At 53.3% G+C, this 21,221-nt stretch overlaps 1 protein-coding gene across 5 annotated transcripts in view; it reads left to right on the forward strand.

The window, feature by feature from the left end:
• LOC125941248 (uncharacterized) overlaps positions 1–20,944 on the forward strand; it is a 410,784-nt gene extending 389,840 nt beyond the window's left edge. For all 5 annotated transcript variants that reach the window (XM_049658202.1, XM_049658204.1, XM_049658205.1 and 2 more), the window contains exon 9: positions 20,827–20,944. In XM_049658202.1, the coding sequence (XP_049514159.1) occupies positions 20,827–20,853 (27 nt within the window). In that variant the 3' untranslated portion in view covers positions 20,854–20,944. The remainder of the gene's footprint in view (positions 1–20,826) is intronic.
• Positions 20,945–21,221: the final 277 nt, after the last annotated feature.

Consider the following 21,221-nt stretch of genomic DNA (forward strand, 5'->3'; position numbering starts at 1 on the left):
AGTGCGGATAGCCACAACGCTGAGAGCGTACGCTTTCGACTGCGAGGTGTAACGGGCCGCATCTACATATGCTGCCTCTGTGCTTGAGGAGTAGGTCCCGTGCAGGGCCTGCGCCCTCGCCTGTCGACGCCCGTCGTGGTGACCGGCCAGCATGTTTTTCGGTAGTGGTTTTACTACAAAGCGTTGTCGTATCGGAGAAGGTAGGCAGATCGGGTCTTGGCCAGAGGGCGATGCAGTGAGGCCGATGCGATCGAGGATCCACCGACCGGTCTTGCTTCCGCGAAGACGTTGTATTTGGGCAGTGCGATGTGCCTCAATCAATTCGTCGAGGGTGTTGTGAAGACCGAGGCTCAGGAGATGTGTCGTGGAGGTGGTGGGGGCAAGGCCTAGAGCTAGCTTGTAGACCTTGCGAATGAGTCGTTCGACTCTGTCCTTTTCGGTGCGTAAAAGGCGGAGGTACGGTAGGGCGTAGGTGATGCGCGATATCACGAAGGCATGAATGAGTTGGACAAGTTCCTTTTCGCGCATGCCTTGCCGGCGGGCAGACACGCGTGTGATGAGACGGGCCGTCTGTGTGACCGCAACGGTCAGCCGGTCGAGCGTGGTGGTGTTGTATTGGCCTGTTTGGACGTGAAGACCGAGGATTCGCATGTGGTTCACTTGCGGTAAAGCCGTGCCATTTACGTAGACTTGGATGGTCGGTAAAGGGGGGTGTTTCATCTTGCGGCGGTCGGGAGGTCTAAGCAGCAAGAGTTCAGATTTGCTTTCCGAACATTTGAGGCCTGCCTGCGTTGCGTGGTGAACGACGGCGTCGGCGGCACGTTGAAGGGTCTCTTCAATCTGGCCATCCGAGCCCGTGGCCGTCCACAGTGTAATATCGTCGGCATAGATGGTGTGGCGTAAGCCGGGGATCTCGTCGAGTGAGGCAGGAAGTGTACTCATGACCAGATTGAAAAGAAATGGGGAGAGGACTGCCCCTTGAGGGGTGCCTCTGTCCCCGAGGTTCATTCGTGCGGACGTGAGGCCGCCGGCCAGTGAGAGCTCTACCGTTCGGTTTGAAAGGAATTCACATACGTAATTGTACGTGCGCTCGCCCGGATGTATGGCGGCAAGGTTCGAGGCAATAGCCGCGTGTTGCACCGTATCGAAGGCCTTGTGGAGGTCGATGCCGAGCAGGGCGCGGGTTCCCGCGTGAGGCGGTGTCCGAAGTATGTCGTGATGTATTTGAACGAGTGCGTCTTGCGTGGAAAGATGGGCACGGAACCCCAGCATCGTCGGTGGAAACAGGTCGTTCTCTTCCGCATAAGTTTGCAGTCTGGCGAGGACTACGTGTTCGATCAATTTGCCGAGGCACGAGGTGAGCGAGATGGGACGTAAGTTGGCGATATCCATCTTTTTGCCCGGTTTCGGGATGAACACGAGTTTCGCGTGTTTCCATTCTTGAGGTAGTTTGCCCGAATGCCAGCACTCGTTTGCATATTGCGTGAGTGCGACAACCGATTTGTTGTCGAGGTTTCTTAGTACTTTGTTTGTAACGCCGTCGGGACCGGGCGCCGAGGTCGTGTGAAGTTTGAGAAGAGCCGCATACATTTCGGCCTCCGTAAAATCGGCGTCAAGCGTGGGGTTTGGATCGCCATTGTAAGGGGGCAACGGTGGTGGCGGTGTATTCGGTGGGGCAAGGCCCACGTAGCGGTCGGCTAGCTCGTCGAGTCGGCGTCCGTTCCCGGGTAGTTGTGCAGGAGCTGTTGCAGCTGTTTCTGGGCTGACGACTTTGAAGTGCCGGGATCGAGCAAGTGACGCAGAAGATGCCAAGTTTTCTTGCTGCTCATCTGCCCGTTCAGGCCGTCGCACAACTGGCCCCACTGTTGCCGCGCGAGGGCGTGACTGTGGCTTTCGATATCGCGTGCGAGCGCCTCGATGCGGCGGCGCAGCTTCCTGTTGTGTCGTTGCCGTCGCCACCTGCGGAGGAGGCTCGCATGCGCATCCCACATGTGCAGAAGACGAGAGTCAGTCGTAGGCGAATCGGTGGCGGTCGCTTCTATCTCGCGCGTCGTGATGTTCACGTGCTCGTGCAAAGAAGAGATCCAGTCGCGGAGGTCGGTAATGGCGTCCGGGGCTTGCTCTTCGCGCAGCTTGCGGAACTTGGGCCATTCCGTGATGCGTGCCGTGGGCTTGGGCTTCTTGCAGACGAATGTCTGCACTGTGGTCGCAAGGATGTAGTGATCGCTGCCCGCAAGTAGGCCCGTGTTCTCCCAGGACGCTCGCGTCACGTTCTTGCAAAACGTGAGGTCTGGCGAGGTGTCGCGGCATACGCTGTTGCCTATTCGGGTGGGCGGCTGTTGCGGGTCGTTTAGCAAAGTAAGGCGCAGATCCTGCACGAGGGACCATAGCTTTTTGCCTCGGGGGTTTGTGTGCATGTAGCCCCAGTCAGGGTGGCGTGCGTTGAAATCGCCGAGCACGAGCAGTTGTGCGTCGCCGGCGAGTGCTAGTGTTTTGGGAAAAAGATGAGAGAAATTTTCTACGGCTGCTCGCGGGGAACAATAAACGTTCAGAACGAATAGCGACCGGTCCATGCGTTTTCGTGGTAGGATTTCGACGAGTGTGTGTGGGATGTCTGTGTATTCTATATCGTGCTGTGTGGCCGTGAGGTTGTTGTGTACAAACGTGGAAGTGCAAGGGGAGCCGTGCGGGTCGAGCTGCTGGTAGGCCGCCTAGCTAGGAAGGGTGGCTGGTGCGGACGTTTCTTGCAACGCGATGACGTCCGGAATTGATTCAGTGTTTGCCTGCGGATCGTTTTGTAATTTCTTTATGAGTTGCTGCAGATGGCTCCGTTTTTTGCGGTACCCCCTGCAGTTCCACTGCCATACGATCAGATTTGTACGAGCCATGATTAATTCATGGGAGTGGCCCCTTGCGGCGTGGAGGGGCGACTGCGCGATGAGGAGCGGTGGCGTCCAAGATGCTTATGAACGCTAGCGAGCGCATTTTCTGTGTGTTGCTTCAGAGTGTTGTACGAAGCGTGCGTGTTGCCGATTGCCTGCTCTAGATTTGCAAAGCGGGTATCTATGGCTTGTTGCATGGTATTGAGACGGGTCTCGAATTTCGCATCCAAGGCGTTAAAGCGGGATTCGAGCTTTGCGTCGCTGGCTTGAAATGCCTCAGCTACGGCTTTCGTGACTGCCCCTGTAATGGATGCGTCTATTTGAAGCGACTCAGTTGAAGTGGTGGCTTTACGCTTTCCCGCAGCGGCGGCTTGCGGCTGCTGCTGCTGTGGGACGGTGGTTGTTACGGGCGGTTGGGTGAGGGCCCTATTCAATTTGGGGTCGAGCGACTGTATGTGCTGAGTGAGGTTTTCTATTTGGGATAGGAGTGTTGAGATTTGGGACTGCTGCGAGGACAATCGGGCCTTAAGAGAGGTATTCTCTCTGACCAGCTCCCTCACCTGTGTGTCTTGCGACGGGTCCTGTGACGACGACTTCAGCGAGGACGGGGGTCCTTGGGCCCAGGCAACCTTCGTGGGGCCGGACGACGACTGCGACGAGCCCTTGGTCGAATCCAAGGAACAGTCGACCGATGTCGAAGCGCCCCGGGAGGACGAGGCCAAGAAGTAGCGGCTGGTTGACGGGGTCCTCGAGCGGGACCTCGAGCGGGACGGAGATCTGTTGCCGGTGCGGGATCTCGAGCGACTGGCCCGTTCTTGCTGCGGTGGTTGGCCGAGAGGCGGGAAAGACTGATCGCGGGACGGCGAGCGGCCGGTTCGTAGGATCGACGGTCGTCGAGGCGATTTAGACCAGTTTGAGTTTGGACCGGATGGCGTTGGCTTCTTCACGAAGCGATATTTACAGTTGGAACTGTTTGTGGTGTGTCCGCCGTTGCAAACAATGCAGCGGGCCTGGCATGTCGGCTGGGCGTCTTGCGGGGCCGGCGGGTGGTCTCCGCCGCAACGGGAACAGCGGTTGCGTCTGGGATGAGGGCACACGTCGGTTCGGTGGCCCACCTTGCGACAATTGAAGCAGGCTTCCACCTTCCGATAGAAAGGGTAGAGGCGTATGTGCACACCGTGGTAAAATATCCATCGGGGTAGATGATCCCCGAGCATCGTGACGAGTATGTGACTGGTCCGTCCCATACGGCGGCCGCCCACCACGGGCATATTCGGGTTGCTCTCCTGTAGGTCTTGCAGGATTTCTTCATCAGAAAAATTGTCGAATGCGTGGAACATGATCCCACGAAACGCATCGTCTGGCGGCGGGGCGTAAATGTGAATTTCGATGGCCTGGTCCCCGAATTTTAGGGACGTAACTTGGAGGTACGTCTTTGCTCGAGCTGAGTCTTGCACGCTTAGAGTGAATGTATTGTTGGTAGGGTGGACCCTCACTTGGTCGCGGGACGCCGGCGGCTGGTCCGGTAGCGACGCTGCCTTGAGTAGGGCTTCGTATAGTTGCCAGGGCGGCAGCTTCGTGAGGTCGATTGGGGCTTTGGGCCGTCCCACGATGTGGATGGCGTCGGCCGGCATCCTGGGTAAGGGGCCGCGTCGTCGCTGGGGCGGCGGTCGTGGCTTCGGATCGTTGCGAGGTGGCCGCGTTTGCTCGGCGTCCTTCGGGTCCGGCGTGGCTTGGCGAAGCTCGAGCCTTCGCTTCTCCTGGGCACGAAAACCGGGCGGCGGCTGCCAAGAGTCGTCCTCCCATTCGTCGGTCGAGATCGTGTTTCCTTCTACTACGCACTTCATGTCGGTGGGCGGCCGGGTGCGGTAGGAAAGGCGGGCGGCCGCGAGAGAACGCGCGGCCGCGCTGAACCTAGGCGCGCAACTGCGCTAGGCCCAACCGTCGGGCGAGAAAATGTGGTCGAGGGAAAAAGAAACTCTCACTTGAGAATGGCCGTCAGAAAGCACGTGAAATTGGTATCCATGGTATCCACGGGTTCGGAAACACTTCGCGCACCCACTCGTGCAAAAAGCATTTACCTAGAAGAACATTTACGGCAAGAAAGTCGGAGAATCACGGAGCTCGATGCGGATGCGTCCGTTGGCTCCGAGCGCCGGCAGCGTTCCTCCGCGAGCGGCGAGATTTCCTTGCCGTACATAGTGAGGATGACACCGGGACTCATTTGTGCGGCAGCCTCACCGCGGCTGATCGCTTGACGGCGCCGATATCGTCGCTAGGCCTTTTCCGGTTCCCTTCAAAGCTAAAGCGGGCGATGCTTCGAAATGAATTACCGGCGCTCACAAGACGCAATATTTTCTTATCGTTGTTAACGCTTTTCGCAATAATTGTACACATAGAAGAAAAATACGCTCATATTAGCGGCGCCGTCGGCTGCATTGCGAGCACAGCCGAGCCGGTCGTCTCCCGTCGGTAGCCGTGCACTGCAGCTCAGCTGCAGCCGATGTTTTCGTTGAGGGTGGCGGAGGCGCGCAGCTTCGCGGTCGTCGATTGGCCCGTTGATCGTGCAGCGGGCGGGGCGCCGGCCGAAATGCCGTTTACATTGGACACCTCTCGCGCGGCAGACGTTCTACAGCACTGGAGGCCGGTTTTCCGTCGGTATATGTGCCGCTAGCATGGCTAGCGTGGACGTGCCTTAACCGGAAGTAGGCAGTGTTTTGAGAAGCGCGTTGGCGATGACGTATGTCACGTGACATTTCGAGCAGCACTCGGCGTGGAGGGGAGACCAGCCGACGAGGAGTAAGAGTAGCGAAGGAAAGAGCGAAACAAGCGAGGGCCGTTTTTCGATCATCAAACGCGTGTAACTCCGCTATTAATAACGGCACCATTTCGAAAAATTCTCGCGGGTACGTTTTCGTTGTAGACTCGTGCACAACTGCAACACCACAACTAAATTTCGACCTCTAGGTGGTTTAGGGGCCCTTTAAGAATCCTGCTAAGCGCGCTCATTTTCGTCTCTACTTACTAACGTCGCAATTTCTAACACCCATCGTGGCTCTGCAGGAACCCGGGGCCTCGGCTAAAATTTCAGGGTACAATACATTTCAGGGAGATCCATCTACTTGCATCCTTGTACACAAAGCGTACGCAGCAGAAGAAGTAGACTTCGACCTACAATAACATATTCGTACGCCATGGTTACACTGTTACCCCTGCGACGCTCTGACCCACAAGTACATATCCTTAACATATATTGTCCGCCCAAGCTAAAATACATCACTTTTGCAGACATCTTCAGCCGGACACTGAAGATAGCGGGTCGAGACCCCTTACTCATTGTGGGCGACTTCAATGCTCCCAGTAAGGTATGGGGTTACAAAAAAGAGGAGGTGCGCGGTAGGAAATTAGTGGAGCTCATCTGCACGCTAGGTATAACCCTCCAGACCGATCCAGCACAGCCAACACGTGTAGGAAACTCCGTGACACGGGACACTTGTCCCGATCTCACGCTTTCCAAGCACATACAACACGTTGAGTGGTACAACACCCAAGAGACGCTAGGAAGCGATCACTGCATCCTTAATACTTTGATTCATACCCGGCCCCTAAAGAGGCCACTAACTCAGGCCAAAATACCAGACTGGACTGCTTTCCGTAAGTCCCTGCCGCAGACCAGGAGCAGTATTCTGTAAGAGTCTACCTAGTGGACTGTCCATTTCGGCGACCGTTGATTCGCTGCTGCTTGGCGTGCAGCCATCCAGTCTCCTTCCTGCACGTCAAGCAGCAGCGAATCAACGGTCGCCGAAATGGACAGTCCACTAGGTAGACTGGTACAGAATACCGCCCCAGTCCTCTTGTAGATGTCTCCAACTCTTGGGATCAAAATCTCATGACAACACTACATAAACACGAGACTTGCATACAGACTACGGAGGACTGCCCAGCGGTGGATAATCATTTACTCCATCTCTGGGAAGCTCGTCGCAGTCTCACGAAACGATGGAAACGACAAAAACACAACAGAACGCTAAAAAGACGTATAGCAGATCTGACCCAGCAGGCTGCCAAGTATGCCTCTCAGTTAGCTTATTCCAACTGGATAGAACGATGCAATACAGCAGCCCGACAGATGTCGGGGAAGAATACATAGAAGCTCTTCCGCAACTTGATCGATCCCGCTCAATCACGAGGAGAAACACAAAAGCACTTACAACGCGCTTTACACAATTTCCAGGGCACAACAACACAGCTGGCAGACACCTTAAGGGACAAGTATCTCTGCACCAGACAGGACCCTAGAGGTCAGGAATATCTCTATGCAGGCAGAGATAATCCAGAGATGGATCAGCCGTTACAACTCTACGACCTCAAGGCGGCCTTAGCCAAAATGAAGAGATGCACTGCGCCCGGTCGGGACAAGGTCACAGTAAAACTGCTGGCCAACTTCCCCGATCGCGCGTATGAAGCCCTTCTTAACTACATTAACGCGATATGGAAAGGGGAGACTCCCGTCCCCCTCGATTGGAAAACATCACTTGTCACTTTCATTCCTAAAGCAGGGAAGGAAATTAATGCGGACAACCTGATACCTATCTCGCTAACATCGTGTGTGCAAACTAATGGAGACGATGCTGCGAGATAAGCTCTCCGAATATTCGGAAAATCGTAACACTTTTGTAGACACCATGTTCGGCTTCCGCCCACACAAGTCGGCACAAGACATATTATTACAACTCAATCATGACATACTACAACCGACGGAGCAGCCTCACAACGACAAAGTTGTCCTGGCCTTAGATCTCAAGGGAGCATTCGACAACAATAAACACAGCACTATCTTAGCACACCTGAGCGAAACCCACTGTGGCACAAACACATTCACCTATATCAAGAATTTCTTGACGGATCGAGCCGCACTCGTCAGAGTCCAAGACACTGAATATGGACCTTACGAAATGGGTACTAGGGGGACGCCACAAGGCGCTGTACTTTCCCCTCTACTCTTTAACCTGGCGATGGTACATCTCCCGGCCCAGCTACATGGTATCGAAGGCGTGCGGCACGCGCTGTACGCCGATGATATTGCTACACGCGTGTGGTATTTGATTGTTTGACCGAGGCGCGCGGGCGCCATCACTCGAGAAAAGAAGAGGAAGAACGAGCTGGGCTCGCGCTGTGAACCTAACCGGTCAGCGCTGCAACCGCTGTTGTAAATACATCCTGTAAATAGTTGCCCGTCTTACTGACTCGTTCTTCACATAACATCGTGGTGGAGGTGGACCGTTCCCCGTCCTCGCCACGGAGCTCCGAAGCGGCCGCACCGTCGTCTTCTCAGCCATGGCTTCCGATGGAAACACCCCGTCGCCACCTACACCTGCGGCGCCTACCACAACGTACGTTACGGTTCCTAGTCTCCGTGATCCTGGGACATTCTCCGCCCAAAATGGCGCTGACGTCGACGACTGGCTCAGCATGTATGAGCGTGTTAGCCGAAGCCACCACTGGGACCCTACCATCATGCTTGCCAATGTGATATATTATCTGGACGGCACACCGCTTGTCTGGTTTCGCACAGATGTTGCCGATTTTCTTTTACGCGACGTGATTTTATTACATGGAGCTCCGCGACAACTTCTCACAGACCGTGGCCGGACATTCCTGTCAAAAGTTATCGCGGACATCCTGCAGTCCTGTGCCACGAGGCACAAGCTATCCACGTCATACCATCCGCAAACTAATGGCCTCACGGAGCGTCTTAATCGCACTCTCACAGACATGCTCGCGAAGTATGTCTCTTCAGACCACACAGACTGGGACCTCACTCTGCCGTTTGTCACCTTTGCCTATAATTCCTCGCGCCACGACACAGCCGGCTATTCCCCATTTTTCCTCCTGTTCGGCCGAGAACCAGCACTGCCCCTCGACACAACTCTCCCTGTTAACGCGGCACCCACCAGTGAATATGCACTTGATGCCGTCGCCCGCGCTGCTCACGCAAGGGAAATTGCCCGTGACCGCCTTTTGAACTCCCAAGAGAGTCAAAGGCGTTTGTACGACCAGCGACACCGAGACGTGCACTTCCCGCCTGGTTCTTTGGTGCTTCTATGGTCTCCGTCGCGTCAGGTCGGCCTGTCAGAAAAACTGCTGTCGCGTTACACAGGCCCCTACCGAGTGCTTCGTGCCGTGACTCCCGTCACATACGAGATCGCCCCTGACGCCCCATCTGCTTCCCAGTTCAGCGATATCGTGCACGTTACACGACTGAAGCAGTATCACCCTCCCAGTGATGACATTTAGACGCTCCGGGACGTCGCTTCTGCCGCCGGGGGATTATGCTACACGCGTGTGGTATTTGATTGTTTGACCGAGGCGCGCGGGCGCCATCACTCGAGAAAAGAAGAGGAAGAACGAGCTGGGCTCGCGCTGTGAACCTAACCGGTCAGCGCTGCAACCGCTGTTGTAAATACATCCTGTAAATAGTTGCCCGTCTTACTGACTCGTTCTTCGCATAACAATATCACCATCTGGGCCACAGAGGGAAATACAGGGCACATGGAGGAATGCCTGCAAACAGCCGCTCACTTAGTGGATCGCTACACAGAGCGCTGCGGCCTCCAGTGTGCACCAAACAAATCAGAATTTGTGCACCTTAGGCCATCGCCTAAGGACACTACACAAATACGCCTTTCTTTGGCTGGTGGCCCCATACACGAGGCCAAGGAGATCCGAATTATCGGACTCTTTATCACAATCAAAAAAGAGTCGACACAACATTAAAAAAGCTCCGCAAGGTTGGGGACCAAGTGGGCCAAATGGTCCGACGTGTCTCCAACAAGAGAGGGGGATTACGAAGCAAGGACGCTGTGCGGCTAGTTCATGCATTCGTAACCAGCCGAATTCTATATTCTATATTTCCATCTGCGGAAGCATGATGAAGACAAAGTCGAGGTTATCCTCCGCAAAGTGATGAAGAGGGCCCTTGACCTACCTGTCACAACTTCTAACGCGAGACTTTTCGCTTTGGGAGTGGTGAAAACCTTTCAGGAGCTCAAGGAAGCCCACCTCATCCACCAATATACACGTCTAGCTCAAAGAAAGTCGGGATAGCATTTGCTTGACAGGCTCCACTTGAAAGATAACTTTCATATTCAGGAGCGGGTCCGAGTGCCCGAGCTCTGGAGACGCGCCGTCAGAGTTCGACCCCTCCCCACAAAAATGGAGAGGGAAGACCATAGTGGTATACGCCAGGCGAGAGCGGACGACTTGCAACGCCACTATGGCAACAAACACGGAGTCTTCTACGTGGATGTGGCCGGTCCATGTCGTGGGGGGTGGTATAGGGCAGCGGTCATCCACGAGGAAAAGCAAGTAGATGGGCTCACTTTCAAAGCCCCGGGCTCAACGCAAGCTGCCCTAGCTATCGCCCTAGCTGCCTCTGATTCTCGATCTCAATATATCATAACCGACTCGCGTGGGGCCTGTCGAAATTATGAAGCTGGTTGGGTCACCCTGCTAGCGGAATAAATTTTGCAAAATTATAGCAACAGGGGAATCGACCCTACCCCCCGTTGCCTAGTCTGGACTCCGGGCCACCAAGGCCTAATAGGGAATGAAGCCGCTAACATGGCGGCCCGAGCCCTCATCCACCGTTCGTCCCACTTAGAACCTGAGTACTTGGAACCCGAATGCGGCTACCTTCTTATTTTTAAAGACATCATGACCTATTACAAGGACAGGCACCGCCAATACCCAACTCCTGCAAAGGGGCTGGGCAAGGCTGATGAACGCATTTTGTTTCGACTTTTCACTAACACTTTATTGTGCCCGGCAATCTTAAAACATTTCGGTTCTTCCTTCACTGGCAAGTGCCAATACTGTGGGGAGGTGGCTGACACCTACCACATGCTTTGGGCTTGCCAGCTCAACTCATCTCTTCCCCCCAACCCGAGAGGAGTGGGAGGCGGCCCTGCGTGGTTGCTCAGACCTTAAGGCCCAAAAGGCCTTTGTTCGGAGGGCTAAGCTGGCGGCTGGTACTAATGGGGTCCCGGAATAGGGAATCCACCAATTTCGAAGCCCCCTAAGGGCTCCACCTCTCTTTTTTCTTTTTAATAAAGGCTTTCAAGCAAGCAAGCCACCCGCAGCGGCAAGACGCCGGCCTGCCTACCACCTGTGACCAAGGAAACGCGCCTCACAGTGCAGCGTAGCAAGCAGCTGCCACCACTGCCATCCAACGCTATTCGAGTGGTCGTTCGCCCGCGAGGTGAAATACGACTTCTAGACGTCCCAACACCTTGACTTAGGAAGGCAGTGCAGACCCAGCTCCAAATCACTCTACCGGACGACTTCTGCCTGCGCACCCACCCGACCAACAATACTTTCACCATGGCAACAACACACTTCCTAACAGCCGAGACTCTCAAGACGCTAATCTCCCTCGCAATTGGAGACCATTTCCTACCCTTGTACGGCTTATGTGGCACCCCCACCGGGGGCTACCAGAGGAGTCATCACAAACGCCTATGACGACGAGACCCCAACGCAACTCTACCAAGACTTGGTCAGAAGAAATCCGGAGTACACCATACCAGCAGCCCGACGCATGGGAAAGACGCACTCCATCCTAATCACCTTCGACGCAAACGCAGTCCCGCACTCCATCAAGTACAATGGAGGCATCCACCGCTGCACCCTATACCGCGGCAGTCCGGATGCCTGTACCAATTGCAGACAGCCGGGTCACCGTCACGACGTATGCCCAAGCCCCAAGACCAATCTTTGCCCCCGCTGTGGAACACAGCATTCGCAACACGACCCTCCGTGTGCGCCCAAGTGCATACTGTGTGAAGGCCCTCACCTTACCGGCACGGGATCGTGTAAGGGACGAAACCTTCACCAGCCACGGTGATGGGCAGTCCTCTCGTCCCCTACGAGAGGACTGCCCAAGCGACACAGTTGAGTCCCGCCTCCTGCATTTATGGGAAGCTAAAGCAGGCCTAGAACGACGCTAGCGAAGGCAGCGCTGGAACCGAACACTTAGACGCCGCCTCGCCCATCTCAACAAAGAGATAGAGACGCACACGGCGACACTTTCACGACAAAACTGGGAATTACTATGCAACAACCTAGATGGCAATATGAGTCTACCTCAGACGTGGAACCTCTTTAGGCACATGATATATTCCACTAAATCTAAGACCACATAAAGACACAACCTCACCAAACTCATACATACTTCCGATACACCTCCACCGGAATTCCTCCAAGAAATTCGAAATCAGTACTTCCTCACATACTCTCCTGTCACACACCCCGACTATGCAGGCCCCGCTAACGACCTCCTTGACCAACCCATTACAGAAGCAGAAGTTCAGGCTGAACTCCAGAGACTTAACACGTCCTCAGCCCCCGGCCCAGATGGGGTACATAACAAGGCACTCCGGAATCTCGACGCCCAATCCATTGCCGCCCTTACGGAATACGTTAACGGGTGCCGGCAAATAGGCACCCTCCCACCGCAATGGAAAGACGCTAAAGTCGTGTTCTTACCCAAACCTGGGAAACCTCCGCTCACCTCTAACCTCAGACCGATCTCCCTCATTTCATCTGTTGGCAAACTCATCGAGCATGTACTCCAGACCAGGCTTTGCAAGTACCTAGAAGGCAACAATCTCACGCCCATCTGTACGTTTGGATTTCGTCCTGGGATTTCCACACAGGACGTGTTCCTACAGCTAAAACAACACATTCTAGATTCCCAAACCTACGACACCAAAGCTATCCTATGTGTGGATCACACGAAGGCATTCGATAACGTTACACATTCAGCTATCCTACAGAACCTTACAACCCTGGCAGTGGGCGCCCGGGTGTACAACTACATCCGAGACTTCCTCAGCCACCGCAAAGCTACACTTACCTTCGGCGACCACCGCCTCCCAGGCATACCACTGGAAGCACGAGGTACGCCCCAGGGAGCCGTCCTCTCACCTATTCTATTTAACATAGCACTTCTTCACTTACCCAACCAACTAGCTCAAATCCCCTACATCCATTGCAGCCTTTACGCTGACGACATCACAGTCTGGTCAAACCGCGGCAGTGATGCCGAAATAGAACAACATCTACAATTGGCACTAAACACCATCGACACATATGTACAGGAGCGCGGCCTGACCTACTCCCCTTCCAAATCAGAGCTCTTTCTCTACCGCCCCAAGCAACACGATTCAGTCATTCATTCCATCTCCCTTACGCTGGGTACCCATCCTATCCTACTAGTACCCAAATCTGCGTGCTAGGACTAGTTCTTCACTCCCATGGCGCGCACGGAGAAGTCATAAAGACTCTCCAAACACAAGCTCAACAGACCACCCGACTTGTTCGCCGCATAGAGAACCGCCGGGCTGGCCTACGTGAGCGAAACGCACTTCGCCTTACCCGGGCTTACATCATAAGCCGCACCACATATACCCTTCCATATGTACCCCTCCGACAGAAGGAGAGAGACCGGGTAAACGCGCTCCTACGGAGTTGCACGAAAATGGCTCTACGCCTTCCCCCCAGCACATCCAACGACCGACTCATCAAACTCGGTGTCCACAACACCATTGAGGAACTCACAGAAGCCACCTTTGCGGCACAAATATCCCGTCTATCTAACTCAATCGCTGGCCGCGCTCTATTATCCCAATTAAGCCTAACCGCAATTACACACCCTACCGAGGGGGTCCCCCTTTCTTCTATCCTCCGCTCTAACCTCAACATACCTCCCCTCCCCAAGAACATGCACCCTGAGCGAGATGGGAACCACAGAATAGCAAGGGATCGGGCCTTCCACAAACAGTACAGCGAGGACCATGATGTGGTCTACATGGACGCCGCAGAATATACGTCAGGGTCCCGTATGACCCTGGCGGTAGCCGACAATCAGGCAAAGCTTCTAACCTCCAGCTCACTCATCACCAATTCCACCACAGAGGCCGAAGAGGCAGCCATCGCGCTTGATCTCATCTCTACATCTGCCACCAAAATTATCGCTGACTCCAAATCTGCCATTGTCAACTATGCCAACGGCTACGCATCCCGCACCGCTGCTCGCTTACTACGCTTCTGGCAGCCCCGGCGCCCCATAACCCTCATCTGGACGCCAGCACATGCCGGCCTCCCTGGCAATGAGGAGGCTCATTCCCTAGCCCGAGGTCTCAAATTCCGTGCAGGAGGAGTCGAGCCCACTCTACGGGCAGGGGAGCGCCTGCTTTCTTTCAGTGATATCCTTTCGTACTACCGGGACGAACGAAGGGAATACACACCCCCAGCCTCATCCCTCACCATAGCGCAGGACGCACACTGGCGACGACTACAAACTCGGACTGCCCCATACCCCTTACTGCTACATGCACGATACCCAGACCAATTCCCCTCCTCATCCAAACTTTGCGGTAAACCAGGAGACTTCCTACACACCCTCCTCACAAGCCCCGCCTTCCCTCATCCGCCATCACAGACCATGGCGGAGTCTTACTGGGAGACTCTTTTGACCTGCACTTCCGCTCATGACCAGTGCCGGATCATCTCCAGTGCTATGAGAAGGATTGCGCTCAAAGGGTTCTCCTTCGCTTTGTAAAGGTGCGTCCTCACAGTAAGGGAGCACCCAAGTGCTATGTAGGGGGCTTTGCCCCCACCATCAATGGCAATAAAAGTTTCTACCACCACCGCCAGTCTAGGGTGCCTCTATGCCCTCCTCGCCCACCACTCCCCTTCCACTGGGAAGTCGCATTTGCTATCCGCCGTGCGTTCGCTCCCCGTGAAAGCGCGCGTCCCTCGCCCTCGCGCGCTTTCACTCGCACTTAAGTCGCGTTTGCTCTCCGCCGTGCGTTCGCTCTCCGTGAAATCGCGCGTCTCTCACCCTCGTTCGCTTTCACTCACACATACAGCATACGGCCAATGACAGTTTTTTTATATTGCCGGACGCGACGATCGAAAGGTGAGCTCTTAACAGCTTCGCTGTAAAAGAAACCGAAAAGCAACGAAAGGTACCCGGGGCTGTTTTGTGGATCTTTCGTATGATTATTGTATTGTACTTCAAGAAATGATTTGACATTCATTTTGTATGGTATTACAGCTCACTCATATTACACTGATCGTGCGTATGTGAATAAATGAATAAAGTTGAAAGATAATTTACAATAATTTTCGGTCTTATTGTTACCAAATGCTGCCCGAGACAAAGCTGAGGACAGCACGGAAGACGACGACCCTCTCTGATGTCGCGCGGATCGGCTTTGCCGCCTTGTATGTTTTGTATGCCAGTGGCACCATTGTAAATATCCTGTAAATATATTTTAAACCTCTTTCGCCGTAACATTTCGGTGGAAGGTGCGGGTTCTCCAAGAAGCACACAACGGATTTACGCAGCGGGCGCTCCTCGGCTGTATTTACAATGCTAGCTCAAGGCGAGAATGCTTCGGGCACGTCGCAAACCGCGGCCACCGTCATCCTAGCACATCCGCGTGACCCTGGCACCCTTTCCGGCTCAGACAGCGCCGCCGTTGAAGACTGGCTTCAACTCTACGAACGAGTGAGCCCGAGCAAGCACTGGGATCAGACCGTCATGCTCGCTAAGCTGATATTTTACCTTGCGGGAACGGCACGCGTCTGCTTCGAGATACACGAAGAGGGCCTCAAGAGTTGGGACCTGTGCAAGCAAAAGCTCACTGACTTGTTTGGCGAGCCTGTTGGCCACCGCCGTGCCGCGCAGAAAGATCTTGCTTGCCGAGCTCAGACGTGCACTGAGTCCTATGTGACATATATTCAGGACGTGCTTGCTCTTTGTCGCAAGGTTGACGAGAAGATGCCGGACGCAGAAAAGGTCGCGCACATCCTGAAAGGAATCGCGGATGACGCGTTTATGCTCCTCGTTTTTAAGAACTCATCGAGAGTGCAGGACGTCATTGCTTAATGCCGTAGATTTCAAGAAGCCAAAAGCCGCCGCATTGCTCACATTTCTGTCCTTACTAATACGGCTGCAACATCTACCTGCGAGGACCTCCGTCTCCCACCTGTGCCGCCTGCATCCCACAGTATTGTGCGCATCGTCCGCCGGGAGATTGAAGCTGCATCACCTGATATCTACCCAGGTTGGCGCCCCAGACGATTCCCACGCAACAATATCCCTCATCCAGACAGTTGTACGGCAAGAGTTGGCCAATGTCGAACCCATTCACTGAGCTCAGCCCACAGACCCGACTACCGCTCAACCGGCGTACCCGATCTACCACGAAGTTCGTACGCTCGTCCTCGTTATCGAAACCCGGAGGAATGGCGCACTTCTGGTGACAGGCCCATCTACTTCTGCTGTGGACGCGTTGGAGATATTTCTCGTCATTGTCGTAGCTCTTGGAACACGCAGCCTTGGCGGAGCTAGCGCAATTCCCGACGCCCGCCTGGCAGTCCCAGCCCGCCGCCACTCATTGAAGAAGGCGCCGTTACAACATCTCTGGCCGCACGACAAAACCGTTCCCTTTCGCCACGCTCACGTCGTTCCTGCTCACCTCTGCCTCGTTGCTCTCCTTACTCCCGCCGCTCGTCGGAAAACTAAATGGCGCAGCTGCGAGGTGAGCCGGCCATGACGACCCGACCTGAAATTCTACTGCTTACACTGCATGGCCATCACAACCTTATCAACTTGGACGTAGAAGGTATAGCTGTGACAGCACTGATTGACACAGGAGCACGCATATCGGTTATGAACTCGAACCTCCGTACGCGCCTAAAGAAAGTCCTCACTCCTGCCCCGCTCGCTGTTGTCCGCGTAGCCGACGGTGGAACTCTAGCTGTCACGGATGCGTGCCGCCCTTGTCACTGTAGCCGGACACCATACTTCTGTTTTGTTTTACGTCTTGGAACAGTGACCACACGAAATAATCTTAGGCCTTAATTTTCTGTCTGTACATTCGAGCGTTATTGACTGTTCTGCGGGTGTTGTCAAACGAGACCTACCGTGCGCCGTTGACCCTCGTGATCCTACGCCCAGTCGACTATGCTCCACCGATTACGTTTGCCTACCTCACCGAGCCGTGACCTATATTGCCGTTTCACCCGATCCACCTGTCGCCGACGGCGATTACGTCCTGTCGCCCAAAGCCACCGTCGTCCTATCGCAGAACGTCGCATTCCCCCACACAGTAGTCCTCATAAAAGACAATGCCACCTTTCTTCCCGTTGTGAATATCGGCCTTTCCCCTCAAGTGCTACCTCAGGGCATATCTCTCTATTTCTGCCTTGACTGGTCCTCTACCTCTGCTGGTTCGGGTCCTACAACCCGAGTGTTAGAACATTCCCCGACAATGATCGCTGCCGACCTACTGGCCCACCATGCCGACGCACTTCATTGACTTCTCGCCTCGTACCGGGACATTCTTGATCTCCATGAGCGGCCACTGGGTCAAACGTCAGTTGTGAAACATCGGATACACACCGGCGACGCCAGCCCGATCCACCGACGCCCCTACCGCGTCTTCCCTACTGAGCGCCAAGTCATACAGTAGGAAGTCGACAAGCTACTTGCCCGAGATATCATTGAGCCTTCTTGTAGCTCTTAGGTTTCCCCAGTCATGCTCGTGAGAAAGAAGGATGACAGCTGGCGCTTCTGTGTTGACTATCGCCGTTTCAATAAACTAACAAAAAAGACGTTTACCCCCTGCCGCGGATAGATGACGCCCTCGGTTGCTTAGATGGTGCAAAATATTTTTCTGCGATAGACCTTCGCTCCGGGTACTGGCAGATTGCAGTTGACGACATGGACCGTGAAAAAAGACCGCATTTATTACACCTGATGGCCTCTATCAGTTTAAAGTGATGCCGTTCGGTTTATGTAATGCCCCGGCTACATTTGAACCTATGATGGACGTTCTCCTTCACGGTTTGAAGTGGTCAATCTGCCTGTGCTACCTCAATGTTATTGTGTTTTCGCCAACTTTCGCCACACTCCTCGAGCGTCTTTCAACAATTCTTTCTGTTTTCCGCATGGCTGGGCTTCAGCTCAATTCATCGAAATGCCACTCCGGCCGCCGGCAACTTACTGTGCTCGGACACCTCGTCGATTCTTTCGGTGTCCGCCCCGATCCTAAGAAAGTTCGCGCTGTTAAGGATTTCCTCGTGCCGACCTGTACCAACGACGTTCGAAGCTTTGTGGGCCTCTGCTCATACTTCCTCGAGTTCGTACACAATTTGGATAACGTTGCGCGCCCTCTCACAGAACTTCTAGAGAAAGACGCGGTTTTTGTCTGGAATCCGGAGGAAGCTACTGCGTTCGCTGAGCTTACCATGCGGCTCACTTCACCACCAGTTCTAGCCCATTTTGCTCCAACGGAAGTTCAAATCGATGCGAGTGGTTATGGAATGGGCGCTGTTTTGGCTCAGCGTCAGCAAGGTTTCGACCATGTTATTGCGTACGCTAGCCGTCTTCTGTCCCAAGCGGAGTGTAATTACTCCATTACTGAACGCGTGTGCCTTGCCCTCGTTTGGGCAATGGGTAAATTTCAGCCCTACTTTTACGGTCGGTTGTTCAGAGTTATCACTGACCATCATGTTTTATGCTGGCTTTCATCCCTAAAGGATGCTACTGGACATCTCGGTCGGTGGGCGCTACGACTCCAAGAGTACTAATACACCGTTGTGCATAAGAGCGGGCGATTGCATAAAGATACCGATTGCTTGTCGCGCCATCCAGTAGACCCACTGGAGCTTCCCGACAGCTGCGAGTATACCTGCGTGCTGTCACTTACTGCGTTTCAGAACATCGGAGATGAGCAGCGCCGTGACCCCTACTTGCGAGACGTCATTCTTCGGCTGACTTCTGAGACACCTTCTCCTTCTCTGCGTATGTTTTTGCGGCAGGATGGCGTCTTTTACCGCTACAACATGCACCCTGACGGTCCTGAACTGCTCTTGGTTATTCCTACACATATGCATCAAATTGTCCTGACACAGCTGCATGATGTGCCTACCGCGGGTCACCTTGGAGTCTCTAGGGCACATGATTGTGACTGTGTTCAACATCGCTTCTTTTGGCCCGGTATTTACTGTTCCGTCGGCCGTTACGTCGCTTCTTGTGAAAAATTCCAGCGCCAGCAGTACCAGCAGTACTCCCAGCTGGCCGCCTTCAACCCCTTGAGGTGCCATGTAGCTATTCTTTAAGATTGGTCGTGACCTACTTGGCGTTTTCCCGATATCTGCCTGCGGAAATAAGTGGATAGCAGTCGCTACCGATTACACGACCCGGTACGCGTTCACTCGGGCGCTTCCAACCCACTGTGCAACCGACGTCGCCTACTTCCTGCTCGAAGACGTTATACCACGGCGCTCCTCGGCAGCTCCTCACAGACCAGGGCCGCTATTTTACATCGAAGGTTGCCCAGGGCCTCTTGCACTCCTGCGCTACAAAGCACAAGTTGTCAACGGCGAACCACACTCAGACCAACGGCCCCACAGAGCGTCTTAATAGAGCTATCAAACACATGCTTGCTAAGTATGTTTCCGCCGACCACCAGACTGGGATGCCGCTCTGCCCTTCGTAACGTTTGCTTATAATTTCTTCCGACATGACTCTGCTGTTTTTTCTCCGTTTTACCTCTTGTACTGAAGAAATCCTACGCTGCCATTTGACACCCTCCTTCCCGCCGTTCTCGAATCGTCGTCAGACTACTCCCGTGACGTCATCTTCAGAGCTGTACAGGCACGCCAGATTGCACGCCAGCGCCTTACCGCTTCGCAGGACAAGCAATGACTATTTTACCATGCCCGCCACCGTGATGCCCACTTCCACCCTGGTGTCGTTCGTTGTACACTGTCACGGCGAGTTGGCCTTTGCGAAAAGTTGATTTCGCCTTACTCTGGCCCGTACCGGGTCCTGCGCCAAGTGACTAACGTCGCATATGAAATTACGCCCCTAGATTCCAATACGTCTCGACCACACGTCATCCGCCTCAAGCGATACAACTCGGACGATCTATCCAGCACCGGGAAGTCGCGTTCACCGCCGGGGGTCATGTTACCAAGCACTGCTCGGGACCAAGATGAGGACAACATGGAAGACGACGACGCTCTCTGATGTCACGCGAATTGGCTTTGTCATCTTGTGTATTTTGTATGCCAGTGGTAGCACTGTAAAGATCCTGTAAATATATTTGAAACGTCTTTGCCCGTAACATTATTTTGACCAAAGTTGATTTAAAGTACCGCAAAAACAGAAAACGTCCTGTAATGACGATGAATTTATATATTTTTTTAAAAAGTACGTGACATTCTGCCTCTTACAGTATCGCAAGCTTTTTATCCCCAATATAAGAAAACAAACTCTCATTACAGCTAAAAATTCCCCCAAGCTTTTAAAATATCTAAAAATATTCTCTATAAACATAATGAAAATACCAATAACACGTTTATTCAATTATGTATACATAGTTTTTTCAAAGCCAAATAACTTTGCATAACACAGGTTACAGATTTCAGTGAACCGGTGAGCCGTTCAAATGAACCGATTCATTTCAGTGAGCTGAGCCATTAGGAGCCTCTCACTGAAGTGAGCTATTTTGCCCATCTCTACGGCATACAAACTGCTGTAAGCGTGTTGCTGCGAAGCAGAACGGCTTACTTCTTCGATTTCAGAAGAACGTGAACAGTTCCTGGCGCGTATAGGGAATTAAGATTGCAGGCAGCATGTGTCCTTTTGCGTGGAATTTTATTCAAACAATTTGGGGAAGCCTCGCTTGAGGTAGATTTAAATGGGTGGGTTTGATATACCATGCTTACAAATTCTTTAGCAGCTCCTTTTTGACAACGAGGTCTGATTGTATTTTTGAGTGTCTTGACAGGAATATAATAATATAAGATAACTGAAAAACAGCTACCTATTTATTCACTTGTGCTATTTTTTATATTTCAGTACAATCTAGTGGGTACGGGAAGCTAATGCTATCTACTAAACGAATACAAGTAAACGTTACGCTTAATTGCATCTCCGTGCTTCCGGATTCTCTGCAATAAACATCTATGAAAGACAACCGGGTTTATTCTTGTCGCCAGTGCAACACATCATGGAGACATGTCACCAACGGCCTCACATGATCTTACAGCCCACACGAATATGCAATCCCGGGTATTTCTTTATTTGTTTATTTATTTATTTACTTCATACCGACAGCGCCTCATTGGCATTACAGTGGGCGAAAAGGGTACCACATATAAACGAAATTTCGTGGTACATTATAGGAAAAAATTAACTCACAATATAATTCAGGGAGCACCGGACATCACGTAAAAATAAGACAAGATTGACAT

The sequence above is a fragment of the Dermacentor silvarum genome, chromosome 11, assembly GCF_013339745.2.
Source record: "Dermacentor silvarum isolate Dsil-2018 chromosome 11, BIME_Dsil_1.4, whole genome shotgun sequence".
In the NCBI taxonomy this organism is placed as follows: domain Eukaryota; kingdom Metazoa; phylum Arthropoda; class Arachnida; order Ixodida; family Ixodidae; genus Dermacentor; species Dermacentor silvarum.